The 18,168-nt window shown below is 49.6% G+C and overlaps 1 protein-coding gene and 1 long non-coding RNA gene across 2 annotated transcripts; one reads left to right on the top strand and one right to left on the bottom strand.

Annotated features, from left to right (window-relative positions):
* Nucleotides 1-5,693: 5,693 nt before the first annotated feature.
* On the bottom strand, nucleotides 5,694-7,245 carry LOC138102303 (uncharacterized). The gene is made up of 2 exons (XR_011147404.1): nucleotides 6,907-7,245; nucleotides 5,694-5,852 (listed from the first exon to the last, which is right to left on the bottom strand). It is a non-coding gene; the product is annotated as an uncharacterized lncRNA (long non-coding RNA).
* Nucleotides 7,246-8,286: 1,041 nt separating this feature from the next.
* LOC138102302 (methyl-CpG-binding domain protein 2-like) lies at nucleotides 8,287-16,258 on the top strand (the record flags this gene model as incomplete). Its single annotated transcript, XM_069000001.1, has 3 exons — nucleotides 8,287-8,526; nucleotides 12,397-12,556; nucleotides 16,121-16,258. Coding segments are annotated over exons 1-3 (411 nt in total), but the record flags the coding sequence as incomplete, so codon positions are not given.
* Nucleotides 16,259-18,168: the final 1,910 nt, after the last annotated feature.

The raw sequence follows: 18,168 nt of genomic DNA, 5'->3' as shown, positions 1-18,168 counted from the left end.
TGAAGGGGAGGAGGAAAGGGAGGAGGAAGAGGAGGAGCAGGAAAAGAGGAGGAGGAGGAGGAAGGGGAGGAAGAGAGGAGAAAGGGGAGGGGGGAGGAAGAGAGGAGGAGGAAGGGGAGGATGAAGGGGATGAAGGGGAGGAGGAGGAGGAAGAGAAGGAGGATGAAGAGGAAGGGGAGGAGGAGGAGGAAGAAGAGGAAGAGGAGGAGGAGGAGGAAGGGGAAGAGGAGGAAGGGGAGGAGGAGGAGGAAGAAGAGGAAGAAGAGGAAGAGGAGGAGGGGGGAGGAAGCAGCGGGAGGAGGGCGGGGCCGACGTCTGTAAATCAACGGAGCAAAACCCATCGGAGAGATTGACCCAGTATGGGGGGGGGAGGGGCATTTTGGGGGGGTTTGGGGCTTTTGGGGGACTTTGGGGATTTGGGGAGGTTTGGGGATTTTTTGGGGATTTTTTGGGATTTTTGGGGGATTTTTTGGGGATTTTTTGGGGATTTTTAGGGATTTTTTGGGGATTTTTTGGGGATTTTTTTGGGATTTTTTGGGATTTTTGGGGGATTTTTTGGGGATTTTTTGGGGATTTTTAGGGATTTTTTGGGGATTTTTTGGGGATTTTTTTGGATTTTTTGGGGATTTTTGGGGGATTTTTTGGGATTTTTTGAGATTTTTTGGGGATTTTTGGGGGATTTTTTTGGGATTTTTTGGGATTTTTTGGGATTTATGGGGATTTTTTGGGGATTTTTTAGGGTTTTTTGGGGATTTTTGGGGATTTTTTGGGGATTTTTTTGGGATTTTTTGGGGGATTTTTTGGGATTTTTTGGGGATTTTTTAGGATTTTTTTGGGATTTTTTGGGGATTTTTTGGGGATTTTTTGGGATTTTTGGGGGATTTTTTTGGGGATTTTTGGGGGATTTTTTGGGATTTTTTGAGATTTTTTGGGGATTTTTGAGGGATTTTTTGGGATTTTTTAGGTTTTTTGGGGATTTTTTGGGAATTTTTTGAGGGTTTTGTAGGGTTTTTTTGGGGATTTTTTGGGGGATTTTTGGGGGATTTTTGAGGGATTTTTTGGGGTTTTTTTGGGATTTTTTTGGGATTTCTGAGGGATTTTTTGGGGATTTTTGGGGATTTTTTGGGGATTTTTTGGGATTTTTTTCTGGATTTTTTAGGGGTTTTTTGGGAGTTTTTTGGGTTTTTTTTCGAATTTTTGGAGGTTTTGGGGGGATTTTTGGGGATTTTTTGGGGATTTTTGGGGGGTTTTTTGGGATTTTTGGGGGATTTTTTTTGGGATTTTTTGGGGATTTTTTTGGGATTTTTTAAGGGTTTTTTGGGATTTATTTGGGATTTTTTGGAGGTTTTTGGGTTTTTTTTTTGATTTTGGGGGGATTTTTTGTGAGTTTTTTGGGGGATTTTTTGGGATTATTTGGGATTTTTTAGGGGTTTTTTTGGGATTTTTTGGGGATTTTTGGGGGAATTTTTGGGATTTTTTTAGGGTTTTTTTGGGAGTTTTTTGGGGGTTTTTTTCGAATTTTTGGAGGTTTTTTGGGGATTTTTTGGGATTTTTTTGGAATTTTTTTGGGATTTTTTGGGGATTTTTTGGGAATTTTTTGGGGATTTTTTAGGGTTTTTTGGGGATTTTTTGGGATTTTTGGGATTTTTAGGGGGATTTTTTAGGGATTTTTTGGGATTTTTGGGGGATTTTTTTGGGGTGATTTTTGGGGGATTTTTGGGGATTTTTTAGGGTTTTTTAAAGAGTTTTTGGGGGGGTTTTTTGGATTTTTTTGGGGATTTTTGGGGGACTTTTTACAGTTTTTGGGGGGTTTTTTCGAATTTTGGGGGATTTTTTGGGGATTTTTGGGGGATTTTTTGGGGATTTATGGGGATTTTTGGGGATTTTTTGGGGATTTTTTGGGGATTTTTTGGGGATTTTTGGGGATTTTTTGGGGATTTTTGGGGATTTTTTTGGGGATTTTTTGGGGGATTTTTGGGGGATTTTTTACAGTTTTTGGGGATTTTTTCGAATTTTTGGGGATTTTTTGGGGATTTTTTGGGGATTTTTGGGGGATTTTTGAGGGATTTTTTGAGATTTTTTGGGGATTTTTTGGGATTTTTTAGGGATTTTTTAGGATTTTTTTTGGATTTTTCAGGGATTTTTTAGGGATTTTTTGGGATTTTTTAGGGATTTTTTGGGGATTTTTGGGAATTTTTTGGGATTTTTTGGGGTTTTTTTGGGATTTCTGAGGGATTTTTTGGGGATTTTTGGGGATTTTTTGGGGATTTTTTAGGGTTTTTTGGGGATTTTTTGGGGATTTTTTGGGATTTTTGGGGGATTTTTGGGGATTTTTTGGGAATTTTTTGGGGGTTTTGGGGGATTTTTTTGGGGATTTTTTGGGGATTTTTTGGGATTTTTGGGGGATTTTTTTGGGGATTTTTTGGGGATTTTTTGGGATTTTTTGGGAGTTTTTTGGGATTTCTGAGGGATTTTTTGGGGATTTTTGGGGATTTTTGGGGGATTTTTTTGGGGATTTTTGGGGGATTTTTTGGGGATTTTTTGAGATTTTTTGGGGATTTTTTAGGGTTTTTGGGGGATTTTTTGGGATTTTTTGGGGATTTTTTTGGATTTATTGGGGATTTTTTGGGGATTTTTTTGGGATTTTTTGGGGATTTTTTTTGGATGTTTGGGGGATTTTTTAAGGGTTTTTTTGGGATTATTTGGGATTTTTTGGAGGTTTTTGGGGATTTTTTTTTTATTTTGGGGGGATTTTTTGGGAGTTTTTTGGGGGATTTTTTGGGATTATTTGGGATTTTTTAGGGTTTTTTTGGGGATTTTTCTGGGATTTTTTGGGATTTTGGGGGGATTTTTCTGGGATTTTTTGGGATTTTTGGGGGGATTTTTTTAGGGTTTTTTTGGGAGTTTTTTGGGGGTTTTTTCGAATTTTTGGAGGTTTTTTGGGGATTTTTTTGGATTTTTTTGGAATTTTTGGGGGATTTTTTGGGGATATTTTGGGGATTTTTTGAGGGATTTTTTGGGGCATTTTTGGGGGATTTTTGGGGGGGATTTGGGAATTATTTGGGAGTTTGGGGGATTTTTTGGGATTTTCGGGGATTTTTTGGGGATTTTTCGAGGATTTTTGGGGGGATTTGGGGACTCTTTGGAATTTTAGGGAATTTTTAGGACGCTTTTAGGGCCTTTCCAGGGCTTTTTAAGGCTTTTTTTTTGGGGTTTTAAAGCTTTTTGGGATATTTCTAGGCGGTGATTTAGGGCATTTTCACTCAAAAACCCCTTCAAAATTCGGGATCCACCAGGAAGGGCAACAAAACTACCGGGAAAACCACTGGAAAAACCCCAAAGGAAGGAGGAGCAAAGGACAGAATTCCCGATTTTCCAGAGGCTCCGCTCGGCTTTGGGCATTTTTAGGGATCGCATTTTTAGGGATCATCCCCCCGTGATCCCAGCTTATTCCAGGGAATGGAGCAGCTCCCAAAAGGGTTTTTTTTTTTCCATCCCTTATCCCGATATTTCCTCAATTCCAGGTTTTTAGAGCTCTCCCTGGAGCCTCCCCAATCTTTTTCCACCATTAGGAAATAAATACTGAGACTTAAAAACGGAGGGGAAAAAAAAAAAAAACAAACCCCGCACACAAAACCCACCAACGTTTTCCTAACAATAAATATCCAACTTTCAGCCCCCCACACCGCCATTAAAAGTCGAAACCCACCCGTTCTCCACGGTGGCGATGGCGCCGGTTCCCTCTGGGGAGGAGGACACGAGCCCTCACGGAGCACGTCCTGCAGCAGCCCAAGGAGAGCCCCACGCTCGCCCGGCCTCGACCTCCTGCTCACGGCAGAGACCAGCGGAGGGATGGCGGCAGGCGGAGCAGCTGGGCTGGAGCCCCTCCATGGCTTCTCCCTCAGAGTCGGGGCTCCCTCAGGCTCGGCGTCCCCTCAGGATTTCCCGCCTTCGCCTCAGGCTCGGCGTCCCCTCAGGGTTTCCCGCCTTTCCCTCACGCTCGGGGCTCCCTCAGGTTCGGGGTCCCCTCAGGCTCGGGGTCCCCTCACGTTTCCCGCCGGCGGGAAACCCTCGGGCAGGGTGGGGCGGCGGCTCCGTTCCCCTCAGGGCAGCACAAAGATGGCTCCGCAGGCTCGGGTCCCCTCGGCATCGGCGTCCCTCACACTCGGGGTCCCAACATGGTTTCCCGCCTTCTCCTCTGCCTCGGGGTCCCCTCACGCTCAGGATGCCCTCACGCTCGGGGTCCCCTCAGGCTCGGGGTCCCCTCACGTTTCCCGCCGGCGGGAAACCCTCGGGCAGGGTGGGGCGGCGGCTCCGTTCCCCTCAGGGCAGCACAAAGATGGCTCCGCATGCTCGGGTCCCCTCGGGATCGGTGTTCCCTCGGGATCGGGGTCCCCTCACGCTCGGGGTCCCCTCAGGCTCAGGGTCCCATAATGGTTTCCCGCCTTCTCCTCTGGCTCGGGGTCCCCTCAGGTTCGGGGCTCCCTCAGGTTCGGGGTCCCCTCAGGCTCGGGGTCCCCTCACGTTTCCCGCCGGCGGGAAACCCTCGGGCAGGGTGGGGCGGCGGCTCCGTTCCCCTCAGGGCAGCACAAAGATGGCTCCGCAGGCTCGGGTCCCCTCGGCATCGGGGTCCCCTCAGGCTCGGGGTCCCCTCACGGTTTCCTGCCTTCTCCTCTGCCTCGGGGTCCCCTCACACTTGGGGTCCCCTCAGGCTCGGCGTCCCCTCAGGGTTTCCCGCCTTTCCCTCACGCTCGGGGTCCCCTCACGTTTCCCGCCTCGGGCAGGGTGGGGCGGCGGCTCCGTTCCCCTCAGGGCAGCACAAAGATGGCTCCGCAGGCTCGGGTCCCCTCGGGATCGGTGTTCCCTCGGGATCGGGGTTCCCCTCACGCTCGGGGTCCCCTCAGGCTCGGGGTCCCCTCACGTTTCCCGCCGGCGGGAAACCCTCGGGCAGGGTGGGGCGGCGGCTCTGTTCCCCTCAGGGCAGCACAAAGATGGCTCCGCAGGCTCGGGTCCCCTCGGGATCGGGGTCCCCTCAGGCTCGAGGTCCCAACATGGTTTCCCGCCTTCTCCTCTGCCTCGGGGTCCCCTCACGCTCAGGATCCCCTCACGCTCGGGTTCCCCTCGGGCTCGGGGTCCCCTCAGGCTCGGGGTCCCCTCACGTTTCCCGCCGGCGGGAAACCCTCGGGCAGGGTGGGGTGGCGGCTCCGTTCCCCTCAGGGCAGCACAAAGATGGCTCCGCATGCTCGGGTCCCCTCGGCATCGGGGTCCCCTCGGCATCGGGGTCCCATCATGGTTTCCCGCCCTCTCCTCAGGCTCGGGGTCCCCTCAGGCTTGGGGTCCCCTGAGGTTCGGGGTCCCCTCAGGCTCGGGGTCCCCTCACAGTTTCCTGCCGGCGGGAAACCCTCGGGCAGGGTGGGGTGGCCCAAGGGAATCCCGCTTGGGAAGGATTTTAGGGAATTCTGGGAGCAGGGAATGGAGGGAAAAGTGGAATTATTTGGGATAAAAGTCACTTTTATTGGGAAAAAACGGGAATTTGTTCTTTCCCGGCTCGGCCGCGCTGCCGCTCCTCCCCCCCTTCCCCTCAGGAGGGAGGGCGGGAAAAGAAGCGGCGGGAGGGGCGAATTCCTGAGGGAATCCCGCTTGGGATGGATTTTATGGAATTCTGGGAGCAGGGAATTGCCGGAAAAGTGGAATTACTTGGGATAAAAGTCACTTTATTGGGAAAAAAAAGGGAATTTGGGGGTTTCCAGCTCATTCCTGGTAAATCCAGGAAATCCGGGAGAGGTCCCGGCACTGGTCGGAGTTTCCTGATGAACTTGGCCGGGAGTTCCTTGGCTCGGAGCGAAGCAAAGCTGGAGGAATTCCAGGATTTGGGGAGGGAAAAGTGGGATTAGGGATGGAAAAAGTGGGATTTGGCGGGGAATTCCCACTTTTCCCTCCAAATTCCCACTTTTCCCCCCCAAATTCCCACTTTTCCCTCCAAATTCCCACTTTTCCCCACCAAATTCCCACTTTTCTCTCCCAAATTCCCACTTTTTCCCCCCAAATCCCACTTTCCCCCCCAAATTCCCACTTTCCCCCCCAAATTCCCATTTTCCCCCCAAATTCCCATTTTCCCCCCAAATTCCCACTTTTCCCCCCAAATTCCCACTTTCCCCCCCCAAATTCCCACTTTTCCCTCCAAATTCCCAATTTTCCCCCAAATTCCCAATTTTCCCCCCAAATTCCCACTTTTCCCCCCAAATTCCCACTTTTCCCCCCCAAATTCCCACTTTTCCCTCCAAATTCCCACTTTTCCCCACCAAATTCCCACTTTTCCCATCCCAAATTCCCACTTCTCCCGCCAAATTCCCACTTTACCCCCCAAATTCACTTTTCCCTCCCAATTCCCACTTTTCCCATCCCAAATTCCCACACTTCCCATCCCAAATTCCCACTTTTCCCCCCAAAATTCCCAATTTCCCATCCCAAATCCCCCTTTTCCCATCTGGGATGTGGAGAGGGGGGAAAAAATCGGGATCAAAACGAGCGAATTCCCGAAAAATCGGAAAACGGAGGGGGAATTTAGGAAGCGAGTGAAGAACTCCTCAATCTCCCGGAATTGTTGCTCACCTCGATCCATTGAAATTCCCAAAAAAAAAACCCCACCAAAACCGCTCCTCACAGGAAGGTTTGGACGGGAATTGGGGATCGAGCAGCATTTCCACCCCTTCCCCTCACCACCACCCAACGAGCACGACCCCAATTCCCAGTTTGGATCAACTCCCCCCGGGGAGAATTCCATGGATTTGGAGGAATTCTGGAATTCTTTGGGAGCTCCGCTGTCGCTTCTCCACCCCCCCCTCCCCTCCCCTCAGCGCCGGCGCCATCTTGGCCCGCTCCGCCTTCGCCCTCCTCGGTGCTCACCTGGCGGCTCCGTGCTGCTCCTCCAGGAATGGCGGCGTTCTCGCAGCAGCAGCTCCCGGGAATGCGGTCGGCATCGGGAAGGGAAATGGGAAAGAGGGGGAGAAGCGTCGGGAATGCGGCCGGACGGGGCTCGGCCGCCCCTGCGCGCTGAGGCCGCCGCAGCTCGGTCCTAAAGCCGGCGGCTGAGGCGGGACGGGAGAGGCGGGAAGGGAGAGGGGAGAGGCGGGAGGCGGGAGGGGAGAAGCCGCGCTGGATCCCGCGGGATAAACGCGGCGCTTCCAGGGAAAGGGAATAGGGAATGGCGGAGCTGCAGAGGGAGATCCCCTGTGCCACCTGTGGGCCGCGCTCTGGGTCCCGCCATGGTTCCCCCTTCGAGGTCCCGCTCTGGGTCCCGCCATGGTTCCCCCTTCGAGGTCCCGCTCTGGGTCCCGCCATGGTTCCCCCTCAAGGGTCCCGCTCTGGGTCCCACCATGGTTCCCCCTCAGGGGTCTCACTCCGGGTCCCGCCATGGTTCCCCCTCAGGGGTCTCACTCCGGGTCCCGCCATGGTTCCCCCTCAGGGGTCCTGCTCTGGGTCCCACCATGGTGCCCCCTCAGGGGTCTCACCCTCGTGGTGTCACTCTGGAGTCCCGCCATGGTTCCCCCTTCAAGGTCCCGCCATGGTTCCCCCTCAGGGGTCCCACTCTGGGTCCCGCCATAATTCCCCCTCAGGAGTCCTGCCATGGTTCGCCCTCAGGGGTCCCACTATGGTTCCCCCTCAGGGGGTCCTGCCATGGTTCCCCGTCAGGGTCCCGCTCAGGAGTCCCGCCATGGTTCTGCCTCAAGGGTGAATCGTGCCGCACGATTCAGGGTCCCGCTCCGGGTCCTGCCATGGTTCTCCCTCAGGGGTCCCGCTCTGGGTCCCGCCATGGTTCCCCCTCAGGGGTCTCACTCTGGGTCCCGCCATGGTTTCCCCTCAGGGGTCCCGCCATGGTTCCCCCTCAGGTTGTCCCGCTCCAGGTCCCGCCATGGTTCCCCCTCAAGGGTCTCGCTCTGGGTCCCACCATGGTTCCCCCTCAGGAGTCCCGCCATGGTTCCGCCTCAAGGGTCCCGCTCTGGGTCCCGCCTTGGTTCCCTCTCAAGGGTCCCGCTCTGGGTCCCGCCATGGTTCCGCCTCAGGGGTCCCGCTCCGGCTCCCGCTGTGATTCCCGCTCCGGTGTCCCTGTCCGAGCCCCGCCGTGCCCGGGCGGCCGGCGCGGTCCCGCCCCCGCTGTCTCTATGATGCGGCGCGGCCGCTCTGCCCCGCTCGGAGGCCGCGCTCGGGCCGGGCCGGGCTCGCCCCGGCGGCTGCGCGCGCAGCCCGCGCTCCTGGCGCCGCGCGCCCGCTCCGCCATCGCCGCGGGGTCCCGGCCCCGGGCCGAGCCGGGCCGGCAGCAGCGAGCGGCGCCGGCTGCACCGAGCGGCCCCGGCCGCAGCGAGCCGGGCCGGCAGCTCCGGGCCCCGGTGGCCCCGTCCCGCCGGCCCGGCGCATGGAGAAGCCCGGCAGGATGGACTGTCCCGCGCTGCCTCCCGGCTGGAAGAAGGAAGAGGTGATCCGCAAGTCGGGCCTGAGCGCCGGCAAGAGCGATGTCTACTACTTCAGGTACGGGCCCGAGGACTCCCGCCGCGGCTCCCGACCCCGGGGAGCTCCCGGAGCCGCGGCTGCTTCCCGCTTGGCAGGGCAGGGACGGTGGGGTCGTTGCCCACACGCCGCCGGGCCGGCTGTGACAGCCTGCTCGCTTCCGCCATGGCTCTGTCAGGGCTGTGTCCTGTCACGGGGCGATTCCGGTTCCCTGTGGGAGGGGGAGCGCGGGCTCCTGTCACGGGGGGAGCGCGGGGTGATTCCGGTTCACTGTCAGAGAGGGAGCTCGGGCTCTTTTCACGGGGTGGTCCCGCTTCTCTCTCTTGAGGGGAGCTCGGGCTCCTGTCACGGGGCGATTCCGGTTCCTTCGCTGAGGGGGAGAGAGGGCTCCTGTCACGGGCCGATTCCGCTTCCCTCTCTGAGGGGGAGAGAGGGCTCCTCTCATGGGGGCAGCTCGGGGTCGTTCCGGTTCCCTCTCTGAGGGGGAACGTGGCTTCTCTTCGCGGGGGGAGCTGCGGGTCCCGTCACGGAGCGATTCCGGTTCTCTGGGAGGGGGAGCCCGGGCTCCTTTCACGGGGCGAGCTCGGGGCCATTCGGGCTCCTGTCGTGGGGAGAGCTCGGGGCGGCTCCGGTTCCTTCTCTGAGGGGGAGCCCGGACTCTTTTCACGGGGGGAGCTCGGGCTCCTGTCACGGGGTGGTCCCGCTTCTCTTTCTGAAGGGAGCGCGGGCTCCTTTAACGGGGAGAGCTCGGGGCGATTCGGGCTCCTTTCCCGGGGTGATTCCGGTTCCCTCTCTGAGGGGACCCCGCGCTCCTTTCCCGGGGTGATTCCGGTTCCCTCTCTGAGGGGACCCCGCGCTCCTTTCCCGGGGTGATTCCGGTTCCCTCTCTGAGGGGACCCCGCGCTCCTTTCCCGGGGTGATTCCGGTTCCCTCCGTGAGGGGACCCCGCGCTCCTTTCCCGGGGTGATTCCGGTTCCCTCCGTGAGGGGACCCCGCGCTCCTTTCCCGGGGTGATTCCGGTCCCTCTCTGAGGGGACCCCGCGCTCCTTTCCCGGGGTGATTCCGGTTCTCTCTGAGGGGACCCCGCGCTCCTTTCCCGGGGTGATTCCGGTTCCCTCTCTGAGGGGACCCCGCGCTCCTTTCCCGGGGTGATTCCGGTTCCCTCTCTGAGGGGACCCCGCGCTCCTTTCCCGGGGTGATTCCGGTTCCCTCTCTGAGGGGACTCCGCGCTCCTTTCCCGGGGTGATTCCGGTTCCCTCTCTGAGGGGACTCCGCGCTCCTTTCCCGGGGTGATTCCGGTTCCCTCTCTGAGGGGACCCCGCGCTCCTTTCCCGGGGTGATTCCGGTTCCCTCCGTGAGGGGACCCCGCGCTCCTTTCCCGGGGTGATTCCGGTTCCCTCTCTGAGGGGACCCCGCGCTCCTTTCCCGGGGTGATTCCGGTTCCCTCTCTGAGGGGACCCCGCGCTCCTTTCCCGGGGCGATTCCGGTTCCCTCTCTGAGGGGACCCCGCGCTCCTTTCCCGGGGTGATTCCGGTTCCCTCCGTGAGGGGACCCCGCGCTCCTTTCCCGGGGTGATTCCGGTTCCCTCTCTGAGGGGATCCCGCGCTCCGGCGCCACGCAAATGAGCTCATTTGCATATTCAGCCAGCTCGTTTGCATATTAGAGCAGCTCATTCGCCTGTCGAACCGGCTCGCTCGCATAGCAAGTCATGTTATTTGCATATTTAAGCGGCTCATTTGTATATTCCGCTCATTTGCCTACTGAGCCGGTCCGTCTGTATACTAAACCGGCTCGTTTGCATATTAAACAGGGGCATTTGCATAGCAAAACCGATCTCTCCTACATCTCTATACAGCTAATTTGCATATTAAGCGGGCTAGTTCGCATATTAAATGAGATCATTTCCATGCTAAAACCGGCTCATTTACATATTAAGTAAGCTGATTTGCATAGCAAATCCGGCTCAGTCGCGTGGCGAATCATCTCATTTGCATGTCGTACCGGCTCATTTGCATAGCAAAGCATCTCGTTCGCATCTTAAACCAGGTTCATCGCCGGGTTTAGAATCTCATTTACATACCGCCCCAGCTCATTTGCATATTGAACAGACTCCTTTGCACGCCGCACATTAAATCACCACGCTTGCATCCAGGCTGGGCTCATTTGTATATCAAATAGGCTCATTTGCATATCGGAAGCCTCTCATTTGCATATTACAATCACATAATGTCCTCCGTTCCCAATTTTCCCCCCCAAATCCCCAAATTTCCTCCCAAATTCCCCAATTTTTCCCCCCAAATCCCCAAATTTCCCCCTCCCACCCCAAATTTCCCCCCCAAACCCCCAAATTTCCCCCCCAAACCCCAATTTTCCCCCTCCAACCCCAATTTTTTCCTTCCCAATTCTCCTTTTTTCCTTTCCAACCCCCAAATTTCCCCCCAAATTCCCAAATTTCCCCCCAAATCCCCAATTTTTCCCCCCGAATCCCCAATTTTTCCCCTCCAACCCCAATTTTTCCTTCCCAATCCCCCTTTTCCCCCCTTCAATCCCCATTTTTCCTCCCAAATTCCCCCCAAATTCCCATTTTTTCCCCCTCCAACCCCAAATTTCCCCCCCAAATCCCCAAATTTCCCCCCCAAACCCCCAATTTCCCCCCCAAATCCCCAAATTTCCCCCCCAACCCCCAAATTTCCCCCTCCAATCCCCATTTTTCCTCCCAAATTCCCCCCAAACCCCCAAATTTCCCCCTCCAACCACCAAATTCCCCCCTCCAACCCCAAATTTCCCCCTCCAATCCCCATTTTTCCTCCCAAATTCCCCCCAAATCCCCATTTTTCCCCTTCCAACCCCAAATTTCCCCCCCAAACCCCCAATTTTCCCCCTCCAACCACCAAATTTCCCCCTCCAATCCCAAATTCCCCCCCCAAACCCCCATTTTTCCTCCCAAATTCCCCCCAAATTCCCATTTTTTCCCCCTCCAACCCCAAATTTCCCCCCCAAATCCCCAAATTTCCCCCCCAAACCCCAAATTTCCCCCCCAAATCCCCAAATTTCTCCCCCAAACCCCCAATTTCCCCCCCAAATCCCCAATTTTCCCCCCCAAACCCCAAATTTCCCCCCCAAATCCCCAAATTTCTCCCCCAAACCCCCAATTTCCCCCCCAAATCCCCAATTTTCCCCCCCAAACCCCAATTTTCCCCCTCCAACCACCAAATTTCCCCCTCCAATCCCAATTTCCCCCCCAAAACCCCAATTTTTCCCCTCCAACCCCAAATTTCCCCCTCCAATCCCAATTTTTCCCCCCATATTCCCCCCAAAACCCCAATTTTTCCCCCCGAATCTCCTTTTTTCCTTTCCAATCCCAATTTTTCCTCCCAAATTCCCCCCAAATCCCCAAATTCCCCCCCAAACCCCCAAATTTCCCCCTCCAATCCCAAATTTCCCCCTCCAATCCCCATTTTTCCTCCCAAATTCCCCCCAAATTCCCATTTTTTCCCCCTCCAACCCCCAATTTCCCCCTCCAACCCCAAATTTCCCCCCCAAATCCCCAAATTTCCCCCTCCAACCCCAATTTTCCCCCTCCAACCCCAATTTTCCCCCTCCAATCCCCATTTTTCCTCCCAAATTCCCCCCAAATCCCCATTTTTTCCCCCTCCAACCCCATTTTTCCCCCCAATTTCCCCCCAAATCCCCAAATTTCCCCCTCCAACCCCAAATTTCCCCCTCCAATCCCAATTTTTCCCCCAAATTCCCCCCAAATTCCCATTTTTTCCCCCTCCAACCCCAATTTTTCCCCCAAATTCCCCCCAAATTCCCATTTTTTCCCCCTCCAACCCCAATTTCCCCCCTCCAACCCCCATTCCCCCCCCCAAATTCCCCTTTTCTCCCCAGTCCGAGCGGGAAAAAATTCCGGAGCAAGCCGCAGCTGGCTCGATTCCTCGGGAATTCCGTGGATCTGAGCAGCTTCGATTTCCGCACCGGGAAGATGATGCCCAGCAAGCTCCAGAAGAACAAGCAGAGGCTCCGCAACGATTCCCTCAATCCCAACAAGGTGAAGAATTCCCTGGAAAAAATTCCCGAATTTTTTTGAGGGGGGTGGGTTCCGGTGGGTGTTAGGGGGTTTTAGGTTTTTTTGCTGTTTTTTTTCCCGGTTTTTGGTGGTTTTGGGGTATTTTTGTCCCATTTTTATTCCATTTTTATCCCATTTTTATTCCAATTTTTATCCCATTTTTATCCCCATTTTTCCCCATTTTTATCCCATTTTTATCCCCATTTTTATCCCATTTTTCCCCATTTTTCCACATTTTTATCCCATTTATATCCCATTTTTATCCCATTTTTATCCCATTTTTATCCCCATTTTTATTCCATTTTTATCCCATTTACATCCCATTTACATCCCATTTTTATCCCATTTACATCCCATTTTTATTCCATTTTTATCCCCATTTTTATCCCATTTTTATCCCCATTTTTATTCCAATTTTTATCCCATTTTTATCCCATTTTTATCCCCATTTTTATCCCATTTTTATTCCATTTTTATCCCATTTTTCCCCATTTTTCCCCATTTTTATCCCATTTATATCCCATTTTTTTTCCATTTTTATCCCATTTTTATCCTATTTTTATCCCCATTTTTTTCCCATTTTTATCCCAATTTTCCCCATTTTTCCCATTTTTTCCCATTTTTATCCCCACTTTTTTTCCATTTTTATCCCATTTTTTTCCCATTTTTATCCCCATTTTTCCCCATTTTTCCCATTTTTCCTCCCTTTTTATCCCCATTTTTATCCCATTTTTACCCATTTTTATCCCAATTTTACTCCAATTTTTATCCCATTTTTCCCCATTTTTATCTCATTTTTATCCCAATTTACTCCGGAACCATTCCCTCAATCCCAACAAGGTGAAGAATTCCCTGGAAAAAATTCCCGAATTTTTTTGAGGGGGGTGGGTTCCGGTGGGTGTTAGGGGGTTTTAGGTTTTTTTGCTGTTTTTTTTCCCGGTTTTTGGTGGTTTTGGGGTATTTTTGTTCCATTTTTATCTCATTTTTATTCCAATTTTTATCCCATTTTTATCTCATTTTTGTCTCATTTTTGTCCAATTTTTATCCCATTTTTTCTCCAATTTTTTCCCCATTTTTCCCCATTTTTATCCCATTTTTATCTCATTTTTCCCCCCATTTTTCCCCATTTTTATCCCATTTATATCCCATTTTTATCCCATTTTTATCCCATTTTTATCCCATTTTTATCCCATTTTTATCTCCATTTTTTCCCCATTTTTCCCATTTTTATCCCCATTTTTATTCCCCATTTTTCCCCATTTTTATCTCATTTTTATCCCAATTTACTCCGTAACCATTCCCTCAATCCCAACAAGGTGAAGCATTCCCTGGAAAAATTCCCGAATTTTTTTTGGGGGGGGGGTGGGGTGGGGTTTGAGGTGGGTTGGCCGATTTTTTGCTGGGTTTTTTCCCGGTTTTTGGTGGTTTTGGAGTATTTTTGTCCCATTTTTATCCCATTTTAATCCCCATTTTTATCCCATTTTTATCCCATTTTAATCCCCATTTTTATCCCATTTTTATCCCATTTTTATCCCCATTTTTATCCCATTTTTATCCCAATTTTACTCCAATTTTTTCCCCATTTTTATCCCATTTTCCCCCCAATTTTTTCCCTTTTTTTCCCATTTTTCCTCCCATTTTTTTCCCATTTTTCCCCATTTTTGCCCCATTTTCCTCCCTTTTTTTCCCCAATTTTTTCCCTTTTTTTTTTCCCCGGGAAATTTTCTGGAATTTTCTGGGAATTTTCCTGGAATTTCCTGCGAATTTTTCTGTGATTTTTCTGTGAATTTTTCTGTGAAATTTTCTTGGAATTTTTCATGAATTTTTGTCGGGATTTTTCCTGAGAATTTTGCTGGAATTTTTCTCAAATTTTCTGGGAAATTTTCCTGGAATTTTTCTGTGAATTTTCCTGTGAATTTTCCCGGGAATTTTCTGGGAATTTTGCTGTGAATTTTCCTGGAATTTTGATGGATTTTTCATGAATTTTTTCCTGGAATTTTCCTGGGAATTTTGCTGGAATTCCCTGCGAATTTTTCTGGGAATTTTCTGCAAATTCTCCTGGAATTTTCCTGGAATTTCCCTGTGAATTTTCCTGGACTTTTCCTGGAATTTTTTCTCAAATTTTCTGGGAAATTTTCTGGAATTTTCTGTGAATTTTCATGCAATTTTCCGGGAATTTTCCTGTGAATTTTCCTGGAATTTTGATGGATTTTTCATGAATTTTTTCCTGGAATTTTCCTGGAATTGCCTGCGAAGTTTTCTGGGAATTTTCTGCAAATTCTCCTGGAATTTTCCTGGAATTTTCTGGGAAATTTTCTGGAATTTTCCAGGACTTTTCCTGGAATTTTCCTGGAATTTTCCTGGAATTTTTCTCAAATTTTCTGCGAATTTTCCGTGAATTTTCCTGCGAATTTCCCGGGAATTTTCCCGCGAATTTTCCTCGAATTTTCCGCGAATTTTCCTATAAATTCCCTGAAATTTCCTGCAAATTTTTCCGGGAATTTTCTGTGAATTTTCCTGGAATTTTCCTGGAATTTTCTGGGAACTTTCCTGTGAATTTTTCTGGGAATTTTCTGTGAATTTTCCTAAAAATTCCCTGAAATTTCCTGCGAATTTTTCCGGGAATTTTCCTGCGAATTTCCCGGGAATTTTTCTGTGAATTTTCCTCGAATTTTCCGCGAATTTTCCTATAAATTCCCTGAAATTTCCTGCGAATTTCCCGGGAATTTTCCTGCAAATTTTCCTGGATTTTTTTGTCGATTTCTCGTGAATTTTTTCTGGAATTTCCCTGTGAATTTTCCAGGACTTTTCCTGGAATTTTTTCTCAAATTTTCCGGGAAATTTTCTGGAATTTTCTGTGAATTTTCCTGCGAATTTCCCGGGAATTTTCCCGCGAATTTTCCTCGAATTTTCCGCGAATTTTCCTATAAATTCCCTGAAATTTCCTGCGAATTTTTCCGGGAATTTTCTGTGAATTTTCCTGGAATTTTCCTGGAATTTTCTGGGAACTTTCCTGTGAATTTTTCTGGGAATTTTCTGTGAATTTTCCTAAAAATTCCCTGAAATTTCCTGCGAATTTTTCCGGGAATTTTCCTGCGAATTTCCCGGGAATTTTTCTGGAATTTTCCTGGAATTTTCGTGCAAATTTTCCTGGATTTTTTTTGTGGATTTTTCGTAAATTTTTTTCTGGAAATTTTGCTCGAATTTCCTGAGAATTTTTCTGTGAATTTGCCTGGAAATTTTGCTGGAATTCCCTGCGAATTTTTCTGGGAATTTTCTGCAAATTCTCCTGGAATTTTCCTGGAATTTTTCTCAAATTTTCTGCGAATTTTCCGTGAATTTTCCTGCAATTTCCTGGGAATTTTCCTGCGAATTTTCCTCGAATTTTCCGCGAATTTTCCTATAAATTCCCTGAAATTTCCTGCGAATTTTTCCGGGAATTTTCTGCGAATTCTCCTGCGCCTTTCCCCCGAATTTCCTGGGAATTTCGCCTCGGAATTCCCCTTGGGATTTCCTGCTCATTCCCGCCCTTCCCTTCCCTCGCAGGGCAAGCCGGACCTGAACACGGCGCTGCCCATCCGGCAGACGGCGTCCATCTTCAAGCAGCCGGTCACCAAGGTCACCAACCACCCCGGCAACAAAGTGCGCGCCGACCCGCAGCGCCTCGCCGAGCAGCCGCGCCAGGTGCGCCCCCAATCGCCCCCCAAATCGCCCCCAAATCGCCCCCAAATCGCCCCAAAAATCGCCCCAAAATATCCCAAGAATTCCCCAAAAAATCGCCAAAAGTGCCACAAAAATTGCACAAAAAATCGCCAAAAAATCGTCCAAAATTCGATTAAAAATCGCCCAAAATTGCACAAAAAATCGCCCAAAATTCCCCAAAAAATCGCCCAAAATTCCACAAAAATTCCACAAAAAATCGCCCCAAAAATCGCCCCAAAAATTCCCAAGAATTCCCCAAAAAATCGCCAAAAATGGCACAAAAATTGCACAAAAAATCGCCCAAAATTGCACAAAAAATCGCCCAAAATTGCACAAAAAATCGCCCAAAATGCCACAAAAATTCCACAAAAAATCGCCCCCAAAATCGCCCCAAAAATTCCCAAGAATTCCCCAAAAAATCGCCAAAAATGGCACAAAAATTCCACAAAAAATCGTCCCAAAAATCGCCCCAAAAATTCCCAAGAATTCCCCAAAAAAATCGCCAAAAATGCCACAAAAATTGCACAAAAAATCGCCAAAAAATCGTCCAAAATTCGATTAAAAATCGCCCAAAATTGCACAAAAAATCGCCCAAAATTCCCCCAAAAATCGCCCAAAATTCCACAAAAATTGCACAAAAAATCGCCCCAAAAATCGCCCCAAAAATTCCCAAGAATTCCCCAAAAAATCGCCAAAAATGGCACAAAAATGCCACAAAAAATCGCCCAAAATTGCACAAAAAATCGCCCAAAATTGCACAAAAAATCGCCCAAAATTCCACAAAAATTCCACAAAAAATCGCCCCAAAAATCGCCCCAAAAAATCCCAAGAATTCCACAAAAAATCGCCCAAAATGCCACAAAAATTCCACAAAAAATCGCCCCAAAAATCGCCCCAAAAATTCCCAAGAATTCCCCAAAAAAATCGCCAAAAATGCCACAAAAATTGCACAAAAAATCGCCAAAAAATCGTCCAAAATTCGATAAAAAATCGCCCAAAATTGCACAAAAAATCGCCCAAAATTCCCCAAAAAATCGCCCAAAATTCCACAAAAATTGCACAAAAAATCGCCCCAAAAATCGCCCCAAAAATTCCCAAGAATTCCCCAAAAAATCGCCAAAAATGGCACAAAAATGCCACAAAAAATCGCCCAAAATTGCACAAAAAATCGCCCAAAATTGCACAAAAAATCGCCCAAAATTCCACAAAAATTCCACAAAAAATCGCCCCAAAAATCGCCCCAAAAATTCCCAAGAATTCCCCAAAAAAATCGCCAAAAATGCCACAAAAATTGCACAAAAAATCGCCAAAAAATCGTCCAAAATTCGATAAAAAATCGCCCAAAATTCCACAAAAAATCGCCCAAAATTCCCCAAAAAATCGCCCAAAATTCCACAAAAATTGCACAAAAAATCGCCCCAAAAATCGCCCCAAAAATTCCCAAGAATTCCCCAAAAAATCGCCAAAAATGGCACAAAAATGCCACAAAAAATCGCCCAAAATTGCACAAAAAATTGCCCAAAATTGCACAAAAAATCGCCCAAAATGCCACAAAAATTCCACAAAAAATCGCCCCCAAAATCGCCCCAAAAATTCCCAAGAATTCCCCAAAAAATCGCCAAAAATGGCACAAAAATTCCACAAAAAATCGCCCCCAAAAATCGCCCCAAAAATTCCCAAGAATTCCCCAAAAAATCGCCAAAAATGCCACAAAAATTGCACAAAAAATCGCCCAAAATTGCACAAAAATTCCACAAAAAATCGCCCCAAAAATCGCCCCAAAAATTCCCAAGAATTCCCCAAAAAATCGCCAAAAATGGCACAAAAATTGCACAAAAAATCGCCCCAAAAATCGCCGCAAAATATCCCAAGAATTCCCCAAAAAATCGCCA

This window comes from Aphelocoma coerulescens, unplaced genomic scaffold (genome assembly GCF_041296385.1).
Source record: "Aphelocoma coerulescens isolate FSJ_1873_10779 unplaced genomic scaffold, UR_Acoe_1.0 HiC_scaffold_688, whole genome shotgun sequence".
NCBI lineage: Eukaryota > Metazoa > Chordata > Aves > Passeriformes > Corvidae > Aphelocoma > Aphelocoma coerulescens.
The sequence above is the reverse complement of the archived record's forward strand: the minus strand, read 5'-3'. Positions and strand labels throughout refer to the sequence as shown.